This window comes from Galendromus occidentalis, unplaced genomic scaffold (genome assembly GCF_000255335.2).
Source record: "Galendromus occidentalis unplaced genomic scaffold, Mocc_1.1 scf7180000077511, whole genome shotgun sequence".
In the NCBI taxonomy this organism is placed as follows: Eukaryota; Metazoa; Arthropoda; class Arachnida; order Mesostigmata; family Phytoseiidae; genus Galendromus; species Galendromus occidentalis.
In genome coordinates this window covers 1,428,932-1,445,985 of record NW_003805499.1, presented here as the reverse complement: position 1 = coordinate 1,445,985, position 17,054 = coordinate 1,428,932, and the positions used below count along the sequence as shown (strand labels likewise).

The 17,054-nt window shown below is 53.0% G+C and overlaps 1 protein-coding gene across 1 annotated transcript in view; it reads left to right on the top strand.

Moving 5' to 3' along the window:
• LOC100902565 (Protein tyrosine phosphatase 10D) overlaps positions 1–17,054 on the top strand; it is a 56,353-nt gene that overhangs the window by 28,663 nt on the left and 10,636 nt on the right. The window contains exon 2 of the mRNA XM_029112507.1: positions 15,457–15,727. Within this exon, the coding sequence (XP_028968340.1) occupies positions 15,457–15,727 (271 nt within the window). The remainder of the gene's footprint in view (positions 1–15,456; positions 15,728–17,054) is intronic.

Below are 17,054 nucleotides of genomic sequence, written 5' to 3'. Positions count from 1 at the left end.
CGACCGACTGACTGACCGACCGAACAAGCAACCGACCAACCGGCAAACCAAAGGCCTCGACAATCGCAACCTCCGAAGGAGGCTTCGAGATAGCTTCCTGGGTCATCCGAATTCTCTTTCCCTAGTACGAGCCCCATCAAAGTCGAAGACGATACATTGGTTCCGGGGAGAGTGACCGTGACGTGTATTCTTCCAGAGTCCGTGGAGGCCGTCGAAGCTTGAAAATAGATCGAGACGACAGCTCACTGGACGATTCTGCCAAAGCGGTTTGCCTCACCCATCGGAATTATTCTCCGATTTCAGTCATCCTATCCTTTTTCCATGGATATCTACAAGGAGAGATTCTAAAATTGGAAAACGAAAGCGGAATTCAAGACCTCGAGAGGGAGTACACTGATGAGGGCACTACGACGACTCGTGGAGCCTGAAGCCTGACCCTCCGGACGTCAATTGAAGAAAACCGAAAGGATTCTCTGTTTCAAGTTCCGAGACGCTCTCCCCCACTCATCCTTACTATGGAGGTTCCCTTGTTTCCCTGAATGCCCAGTGAGTCCGCAGGGACCGATTGTGCGAATTCACAGGGATTGCCGTTGAAGCAGATCCGCTTGGCACACTTCAGCGGGCTACTCGTTCGAGTTTTCTGTTCAGATGCTGATTTGCACAAGTCGACGGTGTGGCGATCCACAAAACGGATCCGAGCTCCTTGTCGGCGCTGTGTGCCGTGCTCACCATCGGTCGTCTGCTCGGACTGGGGGAAACCATCGTGATCGAGTTGTGTTACTCCCCGAGGAACGAGGATCCTTACCTGATTCGGTTACGCATATTTCCCGCTCCCTCATCTTCCGCTCGCTGCTGATTCCCAATCGTGAATTCCCCGCCTGAAGGAGGAAAGTTTTCTTTTCCTCTCTCTGTCCTGCCGTAGCGCGAGACTGCGGTAACATTTTTTGTCGATGATGCTCAAGTGGTATGATGATCCGAGCTTGCATCGTTACGGTAGTTGTCCCGGACATCGCGTTGAGCTCATTCATAACCTCTCTCGGGGCCAGGTGCGTCGAGAGAAGCCCCCTGAAGCAAATTTACGACTTTCTAGAATGAGTGAACGCGAAAGACTGGAGAAAGGTTGGGCAGGTTCAAAAAACACTTCAGTGCAGCGCAAAAACGTGACCCACAGCCAGCATGGGTTCCACCATGCCTCTGAACTGGTTAGGCCGTAAACCAGTTAGTCGGATGCGGGGGTCACGTTTATACGTGGCCGAAAAGTTGATGCATGCATGGCTTTCTCATGATGTGTCATGCGTGGGCATAGGTAGGCACGGCTCATGTTGTTTCGCTCTTATTCTACAATATGAGCGAAATCAGAGTGGAATCCACCGAGTGGAGCACGGAGGACGGTCCTCGTCGTCGGACGCAGAAGTAAAAGTTTCCGATGCGGCCACGCAGGCGCACCGGCAAATCTGAGCGACGATATACCGGGAGATGAATTAGGATTCCTGCATTGGAACTGCGAATCAAGGGAAACCTCATCTCTGAATCGCAAAGACTCGATGAATTTTCTCCGATCGGAGATGAAGATCTTCAGGATCACGTTCCTTCGTTTGGGAGGTTTTCGTCGTCGGAAACCCACCCCTCGGACTCATTTACGTGACGAAAGATGTGGAATTCTCGGAACCGCATCAGCAGTGCCCGCTTGACCTAAGAAAAGGATAGACACAGCAGCGAGCGAACGGAGCGAGCGTCAATCAGAAAGCATTGTTTCCAAACGAATAAAAAGTTTCATTCACTCGGACTGAAGGACGCGCCCTGCGCCGTCCTACACAAAACTCTCCCACTTCTCAACAGACGTTACTTCTGTTCTTAGGGGTTCTCTGCTCGCTGCTCCAACGGACTGCATCACGTCTCGTGCACGGCACCTTTTGCCGACTTTTATGTTCACTGTATCGTGAGACTGACTTGGCGCTTTCTCATTCTCATGCATGAAGCTCCCTCTCTATTATCGAGTTTCACGGAGGTTCGCCATCATATTGGATCGGAAGAGCGTGGTGAAATCCGTGATCATTGTCAGGCTCATCACGTAATTATTGCCCCATCGCCCGCAGATCTGAATTCCCATGAGAAAGCCGAAAATACCGTCGGAGTCGACGGTTGTCAGAATGAATCCTGGTTGCGAGGGACGATTTCGAATTTTCTCTCCTGCCGCCTATGTTTCTGCAATTCATTTTTTCTTCTCTCGGTCGGAGGTCGTCAGCTCGTCGATTGTCTTTCGCCCCAGCGGATTGTTTTCCTTAGGCTATACCAGATTGATTCAATTCCCAAGTAGAGACTAAACTGAAAATAATTTTCGGTGAGCCGGTGAGGATCCCGACAGCAAAATTTCGGAGAGAGAAAAAATCCGGGAAAAAAATCCGTGCGTTCCGCCTTAAATTTCTTCGAAATCCCGTGATTTTCGCGAAACGTTTCGCTTTTTCCTTCGAGCGAGAAGCCGCATCCAGACCCATATAATTTCCAGATGAAAAACTTCTGAACGAGTAGAAAGATCAGCGCGAAAAACATTCAGCCGCAACAAAGTGTCTTCAATGCAGTGAAGCATGTGCTCGCTCAGAAGTAGGTATTTTCTCGTCTCGTTGCTTTTGGCCACTCCTTGACTCCGGTGGCGCACAAAGAGACGACTTTGAAGTTCTTCTACGCTTTTGTTCTGGAAGTCCGACGTGACATTGAAATAACCGTGTCGCATTACTAAATCAAAAGTCGCCGCTCTGAGCGACGGGATCATTCCGCCACTACTTGTCAACAGCTGATGGAAACACCTCGAGATTAGCCCTAATTCGCTCGAGAACGTTATTGAATTGCGTGGAGCGCCCGCATCCCTGGAACCGAGCTCCGAGACGAGCCGAAGCGCACGACCAATAAGGAGGAAATCACCCTCTCGGAGCAGAAGCAGCGGAAGAACGACCGACGGGCGGTGAGACGAGTGAAGTTGGCACAATTGTCGATCGCCTTCGGAGTGAGAAGTTTGCTTGTGAGCAGCGGTCTGAGGTTGAATATTTATAAGAGGAAGTCTAACACACAAAACACTGCCGGCGGCGAGGGGTACCGACGATGGCAGCGCTAGACAAGCAGGCACTACGCCGAAGCACGGGGTGAGAAGAACTAAATTGCCAACGGCACATATACATTCGCAGTTCCTCCGAGCGAGGGGAAGTCGTCGACTTTCCTCCCAGGGCGAAACTCTGCGGGCCGAATCCTCGCGGAAGGAAACAAACGGCCAACAGATTGATTAGACGCATTGAGAGGATTTCTCGCACCTCTGTAAGCCGGTGTGATTTCCGAATCGTCTCTCTCTCACTCAGAGATTCGTTATCGTCGAGAACTCTCACATCGGGGGCTCGCGCGGAGCAGGTGTAGTTGCAAACAGATACATATCTGCCGTTGAAAAGTGACGATACACGAACGAGTAGCCCGAGGTGGGACATGACATCGTCACTTGTCGACTTCGAAACTCCATCCGGAACAAGAGCACCAGAGCATTATGGAACACGCAGACCACGGGCGCTGGCGAGCGATGAGCTTCCTCGGGCTTTTGTGAACTGTCGCGTCGATGCGGACAACCCCAGGTTATGCTTGTCCCGAAGACAATCCCCTCCCGGGAGAACAACTTTTGACGAGGGTATTCGCGATATCGCTGGTCGTGTTCCGGCGTCGAAGTACTCTTCCGAACTCGGGAAACGCTGTACGCTGCTCCAGATATGACCTTGATACCGGGTTCTCTGAAACTACGGATCATCATAAAAATTCCGGAGTTGGAACGGCAGGGAACGATCTCGGGAAACTTATGGTATACTTATCGGAGATATTGAATCGTTTTTATTCGATTTAATGGCGCCGTGCGAGCGCGTCTCTTTTTTCATTCGAGGGGTCTCGTCGAGTACAATGCTCGCGGCCTTCCAGACCCTTCGCAATGAAACTCATATCGATGAGGGGAAATCCCCCCGCTCGAATATTCCAAGTTCGAATGTTCCCAGAGGAGCATACGTTTGCGTGACGTGATGCGGTGCAATATATTCGCGCTGGACACCACGGGAAACCGTGCATTTTGGTCGAGGTCAGCCCCGCGCTTTAACGGCCTCCTGGATAAGAGATATTGCCTCGCTAAATCGTGCAAGTTCTCCCAACTCAGGAGGTGGATGCGAAATCCTAGAATTTTGAACAATCACACATGGAGGTTTGCCATTCTCCTCATTCAAAAATCGTAGGTCAAGTCCAACTTGGGAGTGTCCGCAGATTAAGCTCGTGTTGATCGATCTCCAGCCTTCAACTCGATCACTGTAGTCTGGAATCTCCGTGATTCGAAGATCCAAAGTAGGAATGAATCGAATTAAGTCCTGGCTCCGGAGCCAGATGTTTCGTCACGTCAGAAGAGTGTTCTCTGTACATACTGCGACAAATGAATCAAGTCGCGCGTAAAGCAATCAGAACGTCACCGAGTCGAAGGCTTCAAAGTCATCCACGGAGAGGGTGCGCACAGCGGGGCGAATGACTGAAGTGCCTACGCACTCGGAGGAGCCCGGGCTTAGGTCGCCAATCACCGTGCTTGAGAAAAATCAACATCCGACGGAGACGATCAGATTCAGTGTCGTGGAGCCGCCGCTGCTCCTTCTCGTCATCCCCTGACATCGCCGTCGTCTTCGCCCTCGTCGTTGAATATGTCCGAGGAACGATATTGACTGAAGGCTTTTTTTCCAACATCCTATATCAACAGGCAGCCGATTGTGAACTCTCCACAATTTCTCTCCAAACATCTCTGAAAACACGGCTAGAAGTGGGCAAACCGGTGACCGCCGCCGCTGGGTGCGCAAAAGAACCAGGTCATGCCCAACGGAACAGACAGGAGGCGAGAAAAAGAGAGAAGAATAAATAACCCGACGACGTCAAGAAAAAGGCGACGCCTGAGAGGGGACACGGGAAGAAGAAGACGTACGGAACAATCGACGACGACAACGCGACGCGATGACAGCGGGATTCGATTGAATCGGTGTTGTTCAAATTTCCCGTGTGTGTCTTGAATCCTCCCACCAATTCGGGGCTCTGTCAGCCAGTTAGGGAAGTTTGCCGTGCCAGTCAGCTGTCAGTGGCAAACGCAGACGGCTCTTAATAGCTTACAGCAACGAGGAGGATCAGGGGACATTGTCAACTCGGAGATGGTGTATGACGCGGTCGGTGTTCAAGTTTCGAGCTCCGCCGCTCGGATGCCCCGCTCGCTCGTTCGGTCTCTCGGCCGCCGGTTGTTGATGGCGACAGGGGTGTGTTCGGGTGGATTGCTGATGTCGGCCCTCGGAATCTCATGGAACTGTCGGCTTTTACAAATAGTCAACAGAACCACGGGAAAATCAAAGCGGTCGCTGTCTCTGAGCGACTGGCCCTTTCGCTGTTTCTGGGACGAATGATCAATCGACATGGAGGGACGCACAGGCAGGCAGGCAGAAAGACGGTAAACGGCCGCGATAGCAGAAACGTGCGTTTTTACGGATGATACCTAGTCCGCCAATCTTCCAACGAGCCGGTCAGGCGACTTATCCCATCGAGCTCAGCGGTCGGACGAAGGGGGGGGGGGACCGGGACCTTGACGGGCGCTCGCCAACGCTTTTTTTTCCTTTTCTCTCCGCGGTCCGCAGCGGCAGCGTGAACTGGTCCCAGGCGAGCGGAGCGCTCCTCTCTAAATAGGCTCAAGGCTCGAACGCCAACTTGCGAGCTCGGACGCCTGGTCGGACGAACCCGCGCGCTGGCGGGGAAGGCTAAATTTCCATAGGGTTGACTGAGTGATCCTTTGGCGCACGCTTTGCAATGATGTCATTTCCGTATGTCTCTCTAGAGTCTCTCCGCTCCGGTGGCTGGCTTGCAACTGCCTGAGCCCACAAAAACGGCGTTGCTCCGCCGCAGCAGCTTCGTTCGTCCTTCCGTCCATGGCGGAAAAACGTAAGGAAACGTCGCCTGGATAGGCGTCGCGTCGCCGTGACTGGAAGCTCGCTCCTCTCTACGAGGGTTCGCCCACCGACACGGATGTTCCTGAATGCTGTGAGATTTCCAAGGAGGATTTCCTTCTGGATCTCACGCGCTCCCTATCAGACGAGGATTCCAAAGAATCTCGATCCGAGAGTTCCGTTCTCATTATGGGAATGTTGGTTGATGACTTCGCGGAGCTGTCTCAAGATCGTTCTTTGACTAGATCAACGTTTGTTGCGAAAGTTGCTTGAAGTTTTGAAGCTTTGAGTAATAGCCGGTGGTGCTCAGGGGATTACGGTGCCGACTCGTTCACGGGCATTGTCTATTGACCTTCTCCGCCGCTCAGCCGTCCGGTTCCCCGACCGTCTTTAAGAAGGAGTCTCTGAGGGAAACGGACTTCCAACACTGCAGCCATTGAAAGCTCAAAAACGAGGCTCTCTCCGGGCTGGCGATTTTCGGGGAATCCCGCATCAAGAGAGCGGATCCCGCGCAAGTACTGCGGGTGGAAATCTCGAATTAGGTGATACAATTTATGGTTGAGACTTGAGACGTGAGGCGAAGAAGAGGTCAAGTTCGAAACCTGCTCAGAATCTCACAGAAAACTCGCCGTATGCTGCATGTGGAAGCTTTTCTTCTGGGTCTTTCTTTCTTCTACTTTCCCCGAATCCTTGTGCACTTTGTCAGATGAGCTTGGCACGTTGGCGAGGCCTATGCGTCTTAGGCAGCCGAGATTCGAAAGTTGCAACAGCTGGTCTTCTCTGAACGTGGCTCGAACAAATGTATGTAGAACGGGCAGTCTCGTGGTACGTTCGTGTGTCCGCTCGACCGACCGACCGTTCGCACGGACGCGAAACGTTCGCTGCTGGTGTAAGCGGCTTGGCAGGTAAAAAGTGTGAATTTTTCATAACGCTGCCTTGTCGGCTAAAGTGAGTTCGAGAGAGGATTTGATCAATGATTCAGACCAGCTTGTTGGCTAAACCTTGTCAAACCCCTGTCAGAAGTCCGAGACTTCGAGAGCACTACTTGTAGGATGCACGCAACCTCAGGAGCGGCAACCTGAGAGGAGGCCTTAGAATGATCTAAGACAATAACAATCTCCTCGGGACAGAGCTTCCATGCTTCCGGACGCCTTCGTCCTCGAGAATTCTTTCCGTGAAGGGATCCGATTCAGGAACGTGGAGTTCTGCGAGTTTCTAGCGACTCCACGAACTGGACAGGATCCCTGTTACTGCTTACGGTTCCTGTGTCGCGTTTGGGTCGTTACTCAGAGCGCCAACGAAGTCTTTGTGACTCTGCGGTCCCCGGAAGGACGGCGATCATTTAGAGGTCTACCCGTGTCCTCTCCAGCAGACTCGAAACAAGTTTAAGGAGGAGCCCTCGATTTTATTGCGGCGTTTTTTGCTCTTTAGCAGGCGAGTCCCAAAGCTTATCTTTATCGAGTTAGCTGTCCGAGTCAATATTTACCTAAACGTCTCGACCCAGGGCGAACCCTTCCGGGACTCGCTGTTCTCGCGTATGGATTCGATCGCGACAGAATCCCGGAAGAGATAGACAGTATAGTATGGAGGAGAGCCGAGGGAGTTCGGCCCGGTAGATGCCCATAGCAGTAGGGACCGCCATTTCCCGCTTCTTGTCCCTTCTCTTGATCTTGACGAGTCGTCCCAACGTAAACCTGAAACCCTCAGAGTTGAATCCACTGGCTTCAAGGAGTTGATATCAGCTTTCTGGCAATCTCCCCGTAGAAGCAGGACCTGATCAGAAAGAGAGAGGCTATCACCTGACAGGTCGAGCTATCTCGTCCAACTCCTCCAGGAGACATCAGCACCGATCGGAATCCAAACAATGAGAAGAAGATTACCTACAATTTCCGCTGGACTCGAGTCTCGTCCGAGCGCGAACATCTAGGATCCTTCAGATGACCGATACAGGGTACAGGAACAATCCTGCGTCATCCCTCCATACGATTCACAGATACGACGAGGTCGATTCTTGATCGAACTTTCCCGTAATCACGAAGAGACGGGGTACGGCTGTTGTCTCGTGAGGTGCCTCCTCGACTATCGTAGAGTTCTGTGGGATCTTCGGGCGAACGAAAGTTGAAGTCCGTGGGAGCTCCCCCTTGAGTGTGTCAGATCACGCGTCCGGACACCGCCGCCGAGGAAACGCCGCGCGCCGCTGGACACTTATTCACCGATAGATTGCAGTTCTGAATTTTAGAACACACGCCGGCCGTGCAGAACTTTCAGAGAAGGATTACTCCGAGAAACGCGAATGTGCGAAGGGAAGAGTCGCGACGCAAGGATGAGAGGTCGAGCGGACGCTTCCAGCTCGCGAGAGCGATGCCGACGTCTCATTGCATGTATCTACCGAGAGAGAACGATCATCGAGCGAAAGTCGTGCGAACACGCCAGAGCCATTTCCAAAGTTTCAGACCAACTTATTTCAATCAAACTGTACGAGTTTCCCGCGGACCCGAAATTATTGTGCATAGGAATCTCGACCTGGCGGGGATCGTCTGCGCCGTCTCGGATTTCATGAACCCCGGATTCCTATGACGAGTCCGAGATTTCCAAAAGCGGGAACTCGGCCAGGTTCCGCGGTCTTCAGTTTTCATCGAGGGGGAGCTGGCGCGCCCCAGTACACGACCAAACTAGCGCCCGCTTCCCGCTCATCGGGAGGCGGAAGAGAAATTGAGACTCTCGAGCTTCAGGCAATGTGAGAAAAAATCGACAAGGATGTTCAATTATAAATTCGTTGAAACCATCCCTTGCCTTCGGTCTCGATAATGACCCGATCCGAACGTGATGATCTCGAGTTTCCGAGCGCACCTTCCCCATAGGCCGCGAGTCCGAGCGGGAGCTCTGGTGAACCGAGTAGAGTAATGTGCGAGGGAAATTTGAGCAGCTCCGCGGACGCTCCGCAGGTCGTATTCTTGCCAACGAGCGAGGTACGCTGGCAGGTCAATCGCGCGAGCGTCTCCGTTACGGCGAACTACTACAGCTCAGTCGGTAGTATCTTAATCGAGTTCGTAGACTTTGTGCCCCGTCCAAAGTCTTAATCAATCTTTATACGTTCACTGTTTCTGCTTAGCAACGTACGACGTTAATATTGGATCAATTTAGGAACACTCGGCTTCCGCAAGAGGGGAGGCCAGGATGAACGAAGGAATGACGAACGAACCTACGGACGGACAGGCGGCCGTGCCACCGGTCTGACGAGAGTTCGTCGGTCCGTCGAACGATTGGCAGGGCGAGCCGGGGTGAAGTCGACCTCGTCCCGAGGAATCTCCCGCTCAGAAACTATGCTTAACCGGGAACCAGAAGAAAACTGTCTCCCTGCCTTCCCGGTGACGGGTCGCTCCGAGACACCGGGCTCCTCTGAAAGCAGTTTCCCACCTCTAGCTCGTTCTGGAAGAGGATGGGACTCGTGCGCTACCCTACGCACCACCTCCCCTCCCTATCCATTCCCGTTGCAACTTCGACTTATATGCGGATTGCGGCCCATAAGGTCTATACTCATACAATCTGGCGAGTGAGTTTCGAGCTTGTCTACTGCCAGACGGCGCTATGTCTAGCGGAGTCTTTCGCGGTCGTGTTCCAGTGGGAGCCTCGATCGAATCGCACGAGGCAGAAATAGACTCTCTCAGAGGTTGATGAACCTTATGAAAACATGCGAGGATCTGTCTTTGTCAATTATTGCAATCAGCAATCAATTCGGCTCAGGTAGGGGAGTCGTTTCCGTCGGGCGGGTTCGGATATCGGCCCCGCCCGGAAGGTGAGGAACTCTATCCCGTTTTCGGCTACGCTGTCTTTCTCTCACTCAGGGGAGCAAGGGAGTCATTTTCCATTAAGTTGTCGCTCCATGAGGAAGACGGGCCACGACTTAGAGGCGGTAACTTGGACGACTGCCCAAAAAATGAACTTGGCTAAATCACCGACCGCCACGGTCCCGGATCCGAGTCCGAGTCCAAAAAAGAAGCAGTCTCAAATCATTTTTATACTTTGATGTCGAGAGGATCTGCTCATTCGATTGGCCGATTAGTGGCACTCGCAGAAAGCCACGGTTCCCGAGAGGCGAGCGCCTCGGGTTTGATGGCTCGAAATCTCGGGTTTTCGGCTTGGAGCCCACGAGGGACGGATGCGAAAACCTGGTACGGGCGTATGACAGACGAACTAGCGCGTCTCATGGCGGGACCTTCCTAGGCCATAACACATATCAAGGTTGCGGCACCGACAGAAGCAGCAGCGGAACGGGTGATTCTTTCTGCGGCACCGGCCAATGAATCCTCTCGATGGTGACAATGATGCCCCGAGGCTAACGAGACGAGAATCTCGTATGGCCTCGTGAACATCACTTACGTGCGTTAGTCAAATGTACTCTTGACGCGAGCGTGTGACTGACTGCCAGTTGGCGTATCGCTATGAAGAATTCGCCAGCGGCGGCGTCTGCCACGAGGGTCGGTCGCGGAGGGCATGTGGGCGGCGGCGAAGCAGGAGAAATGGAAGAAAAACACGTTCGGCATCTAATTGACGGGCAAAACTTCTTCCGAACCTTTTTGCTCCGCCGCCACCGCCGAGGGACGTTGTCTTCATTTCCTCCTTTCTTCCGTACGATCGTTCTACCGCTGGAATTCCACGCCCTGGAAGAAGGGACCTGCCAATCATCGTCGCGACCAGGGAAACGCGGACGTTTCCTGCCATGAAATGTCCCGCGAGCCAATCCGTACCGATCGGATCGACGTCAAGGACCGAGACGGGAATCATCCATTAGAATTTCTCCTCTCCATTGCTTGTCCGACCGCCATACTCATCCAGAACGTCTTGCGACGGTACGCCCGATTATGCCGCTTTCCGTAGCCTGGCCGGATAGGCTCGCAAAGGCTAACGAAACTCTCCGACTCCGGGCAAGGACGGACTCGTACGTGGCTCGCTCCTCGGGTGGCGGGAATGCGGACAGGCTCACTCATGGGGGACTGTTAAAGGGATTTCTCTCTGGAAGCAGTGTAATTGTTTGCTTTGTCGAGTTCTTAATGTAATACGCGACCAGCACGCAGTTGTTTTCTTTGTGCACCGTCATCGTCGAGCGGTGGCGGGGCTGGGCTAGATGGTACGACCGAAAGCGGTCGGGGCAGACCGAATTCCGCTCGTAGGTGGACTACATTAAACTAATCGCATGATAAACAGAACCAATTAGTCCAAATGAAGTGGAGAGTTATTCCGTCTCTCGAGTCCGTCTCACCGACTCCTTGCTTGCGACACTCTCTCCTCATGCCCCTCCATTCTCGACCCACTGTTCCCCCCCACCGTGTACTTCTCGACCCGGTCGATGGAAGATCGTAATCGATGAGAATTCCGATCCGTTCTCGGAGGGAAGGAGGAAAGACGGAGCTTCGCCGTGCATTCCGGCCCAATTACGGCCGCTCGCTCGGTGCCCGTATCGCACACCTAACTTGGCACATGGCATAAGAATCTCTGATGTTCCGGGAGACTCTCGCTACCTCGTCCACCGTCTTAGAAGAGGAGGTTCCTTGCGAAAGCGATTTGCTAATTATACTTGTGCGGTCGCTGAGTAACTTAATGGTAGCAGCGAGCCTCTCAAGAGCCCAGACTGGTCTTCGTCGGTGTCGTGCGCTCTTCTCTCCACTGGTCCTTAGACGCCACAGCTGAGTGAGCGAGATAAGGGACTGCATCGGCTAGCGTCGAGGTATCTCACTCTATATATTTTTTGGTTCCGTCTCGGTGACCATCTCGAGGAGTGGAATCGCGGGAAAAAGACGGGAACCGGCAACGATACCCGGCGTCGTCCTCTCGTGGACGTCGCGGTTGTCGCTTCTCGGTTCCTTCCCTCGATAATTAGTTTGGGGACGTCATCCCAGGCCGAGGGTCATTGTCCATTCAAGTCTGAACGGGCTGCTTTGACAAATGTGCGCTGTTCTCGAGAACTCATTTTGGGATCTCGAACTCGTCGATTTCGGTCACTTCGCTATGGGCACCGAGGATCTCACAACAAATTCACCGATTGCAGATAATTGAGAGAGGGTGTTTGAGAAATTATTATCCATGGTTAGCGAGCGCGGGAGGGCGTGAGTGAGCTCGTGGGGCGCGGAAATTTATTGAGACTATCCACCAGCCAAGGCCAAACTCTTCATCAAGCGAATTCATCCGCAGCGACGAGAGAGTTCCTTAATTTTTCCTCTGTCCCCGCATTACGAGTACCGATGTTTCGGGCACGGGAGGTAATCGACTTGGATCGGACCGAATTTCGGAAAGCAGAAACATATCCTGCCATTTCGGAAGACCCATCGCGTCGGAGGTACGAGCCGATTGGGCCAAGAGGCTCTCGGCAGCTTCGGACGAGGACTCATCGATATCCATCTGGAGGCAGAAGGATACTTCCATTCTCCCACGAAAACTGCAACCAGTCCGGACACTCGATCGGTTCTTGTATTGCGTCCGTTAAGACAACAAATAGAAGGTGAACCGACAAGAATCGCACGTCGAGGTAGCGCGAAGAGCCTCGTTACTTGCGTGGTCGGTGGGCTTTCTCGGTCACTCGCTCGTCCGCTTGCCAGTCGGCGGACAGGCGGGCTGCAAGAAAACAGACGGACAGACTCGCTGTCGGTCATTAAGTTGGCCCCATACATCAGATCATCCTGAACACGCTGCTTCTGCTGCTACGGCGGCGACTACGACCGACAGGCAGGAAGGCGGGCAGGCAAGCAGTCAGTCGTTCAGCTGATCGCAAATGGCAGATATGGCGAGCCCGAGGACGGGGTCGTGATTGCTTCCATTTGGTCTCCGTGCCAAGGGGTCGGGGAAGAAAATCCGGGAAAGACCAGAGAAAGACTGGCAAAATGCTCTGGACGCGCGGACTGCGATCGCGGATGAACAACAAAGGCTAAACGAGTTTTCCGAATACCTTCCATGGAGGAGCTCCCTCCGCACATCGACGAGCCGACTCTTTCGCTAACTGGACCGAATGCGCTGCGACCGCTCCCATTTTCCGTAAATCGTTGAACACGAACGGGTCCGAGCTCGGTCCCCTACCGCATCGAGGAATTTCCGGCTCGATTTCCGGGTACCGCTTCCTTAAGAGTGAGTTGCTGCCATTGCTCGGCTCGCCTGGACTCGAGACGCGCGAATGCACCTCGATACGAATCTGGGAATAGGAAGATGTTTCTCTTCAATGCAGCTCGAATCCTAGCTCGCGAAAGCTCTGGGTTATTTTGAGTCGGCTCGCATTCACTTGTTGTGCCTATTCCGGGCGACGACACACGAGATTATTATTTACGTGAGAAGCCCACTCGAGGCCTCTCACCGAAATACCATAATGGAAGCTCATATTCAGGAGTCTCAGATATCATGGGCGGTTTCCCGGTCGGTCAGTTCACAGTACTTGACCAAATACATAAGACCATAAACGAATTCGGATAAGAGCGCAGCTAAAATCTGATCATTGGACACCACAGCGCTCGTGCTGGTCGGGGTAATCCTGAAGTCATGCTGCTTCGGTCGTAAATTTCTTCGATGGTAACGACCACCGATACCGAAAGGACGCTCAGCGCCCTGCGATCTCAATTTTCTCCTCGAAGAAGCGAATGCGCCGCGTAACACTCGGGACTGCAACAATGTGTATTCTCGCGGAGCGTGTTATGGGCTTCCAGGCCGTCTTCCGAAGCTATCGAGAATTTCCCCGCCGATATTCGAGACCTCTCCCAAATACCCGATTGTTCTCTGTCCGTCTGGACAGAAGACAGAACCGAGGATTCTGGTTCTGTGAACGATCGCTTCACAAATCTCGAAATACGCCGGCAATGACTCTGAGGGAATGTCCCTTTCCCCGATCGCCGTGCAGCAGCGCGGAATACGTGGATGCAGGATGTGATCAGATATAGGCGTACCATTGACTGTGTGCAGATGATGTGTGTACAAAATGATTTCATCTATCGGCTTGCCGTGCGTGAGGCGTTGTCCTCAACGAGAGCTTCGCACGAAATGCCTGCGGCTAGCCCTCACTGGGCGGACAGCGAAGGAGCTGGGGCGAGCCGCCCGTCTGCTCGGAATCGAGCCCGCGGTAGGTCAAACTCGAGACCTTGTCCGGTGCTCAGCTTAGTCGGCCAGCTCGAGGCTGCATGTCAGTTCTGTTGGGCATACTTGTCTTGGATCAAGATCGACTCGAAGCCGATCGATGGTTCGCCACGCGAAGCTAACACTCTCGCCAAATCGTTCCCCATGCAGGCTATGATCCTCATGAATAGCTCATTTGCGTACATAGTATTTGTCAAGCTGCCTTGCCGACATCGTACGATCGTCCCTCGCCGTAGACAGCGAAAAACGCGGGATATGAAATCGGATGACCGGGAGAGATCTCGATGCAGAGTTTTCGTTCGTTATCAGCACGAGAGAGGTCAGAATGTCCCGGCACGGCCGAAGTTCGTCGGGCATTCACCACTGTTCGAACAAGCCTGTTGCTCGCCGATGCGGAACCCCAGCAGGAGACCTTGGCCGCTGAACAACGTCAACTTCTATTAGCTCTATCAGAGACCAGATATTGAGAGCTGTCATTCTGAATGAGGATGCGTCGTGATATTGCCGATATGATTGTCAAACTCTTCTGAGCGAGTAAGGGGACCGAACGAGTCGCGCCCATCACTGCCACTGAGACTCCTACCGCCGCCGCCGTCTTCCAGCGAGCCAGAGCCGAATACCGTGTTTACCATCTGCTTAAGCTACTGCTCCCGCTAGCGCAACTGCCTCTACTCCGAATGTCCGACGGGAAGACGAACTGGAGCGCACACAACTTCCATGGGTTGGCCTAGAGTCTGCCAAATATTCCTCAACCGACGTCGCTGCTGTTGCTGCTGCCGCTGTTACAGATCGCCCGCTGCCGCTGTATAATAAGTTTTTATGCGGAACACTCGAGTGCTGTCACATCTTAATTCGCTCTCTCTGAGGATGATTCCTTATTCAAACAGATCTCGCCGACGCAAAGTCCTCGGAGGACGAGCCACGCTAAAAAAAACAAACATGCTGTAGACGACGCGACGCTACCTTATGAGGTCGTCGTCATCACCATCATCATCTGCAGAAGACCCCGCCGAATTCAATGAGATGTTTGTACCCAGGACGAAGCGCAAACAAAATTTTCTCAACCGCGGTAGGGGCACGGGAGGGCGAGGGTAGCCTCAGAGAGTCAACGAGTGTAGAACAGGAGACTGCGCATGGTTCTCGAATTTCAATGGCTCATGCTGAACGAGTATCGATAGAAGTGGAAGATCTATTTTTGTTCTCTGGGATCTGATCGTGGGACACATTCCGTATTTGGTCCTCTTCAAACGAATGGCCGGCTTGAGAATTTCCGGAAAATATAAGGACGAGTAGACACTACAAAAATCGCGTTTCAACGATGCGGCATCGACGCTCGCAACGTTCACTAACACCTCTCATTCTTCGATTTCAGTCGTTGCCGTGGTGCCAAAGCCTCAGCTTGCTGTTCGGCCTCCTGTTGCTGTACTCCTGTTTTGCTATTTCTGCCGGCCAACAGCAGCAGACGTCAGCCGCCGTCTCTCCACTGACGCCGCACGGAATTCCAGCTCCTCAGTCGTTAACGCTCAAGCTTCCCGAAAGATTCTATACGGAACTGAACACAGAAGAAGTTCGCATCGACTACAAACCAAACGTTGGCCAGCCCAGAGCGAATTTCACGATAGGCGTCAATGAAGCGATCACAGGTAAGGATATCGTCGCTGCATTCTCATCATTTGTGGATTATATCCATGAGTTCGGGATCATTCGTGCTCGCTTCCTACCCGCTCTGTGTGAGCATCGGTCGCCGCCGCTGCCGCAACTCATTGTGGGAACTTCTCCAGTCGCTGAATATTCGTGGGTGGTTTCACCACCAGGCTCGCGATGGCGGTTTTGTTTCTCGTAGGGAAAGCAGTGCCGGCAATGGCATCTCTCGCTCGAGAGCAAATTGCCACTTACTCCGCCGTGGAAGAACGAAATCACTACGGCATCGGAAATTGTCGGAACTGGCCGATTCGATTTGTGGCCGAAACTCGAAGAATTCCGAAGCCGCTGCTGGAAGGGAAAAACTATTTCCTTATAGAGCATACCTCCCGCGTAACCGCTCTTCGGGTTGAACTCAGTACAGGGTTCCGGAGGATGCTTTTTAGGTTCTCTTGCCGAAGGGATGTAACACCACGCACGTTCGAATCGTAAGGCGACGGTCGATATCCGGGTTGGAGGTCAACACGCTTCAACGTTTTTCGAGACGGAGCCTCTCGGATACTCGTCTCCAGGAATACTCGTTTCTGTCGCAGAGCGGCGGGATCTCGTTCCGTCGTTCTTGTGTAATTTCCGTCGATTTTTTTCTTCGCGCCAAGCTTTCTTTCTTTGGAAAGACTTCGTACATGACATATATTCAGCCTCCTCTTGTTCAGGCCAACGGATGAGATCGCTGTGCAGCAGAGGTATACGGCCCGTGATGTCTCATGCAGAGACGGGGGACTCCTTCCGCGGAAGTCCGGGTTCCGAGCACAGTTCACCCGCGACGGGATAAGTTCTCGTCGCGATGGACCTCGGCGGATGCACCGTGGATCCGATCGGCTCCAAGCGTGGATCCGCGTTCTCTCCTCGAATTTTGTGGGGGACGGTCCGTTTTCCGGAGTTCAACTCGATCAGAGCTCTCGTGCATATCTGCAAGGTGGAGAATGACTGTGTTCGGATTTCTACGCATTCTCTGCCTTCTCCGATGACCTCGAATTGCGCAGCGATTACCGCTTTCACTCCGCGGTTCTCACCGCTAACCAGAACACCTCAACCGCCGAACGAATCGCGGACAGACGGAACTGTTTGACAAGGGAAAAACGTGGTCTCTGACCGACCGAGCGTCCGTCAGACAGCGAGCGAGCGAATCTGACAGGATCCCATGAGATTTCGATATGAACGACTTCAAGCAGTCGTCGTAGCCTGGGGTTATCAGTAATAGTCGAAGAAGGTAAGGAGCCGGTATTGGCTCAACAATGCGGCCGCTTTCCAACTAACTGGTGTTCACCC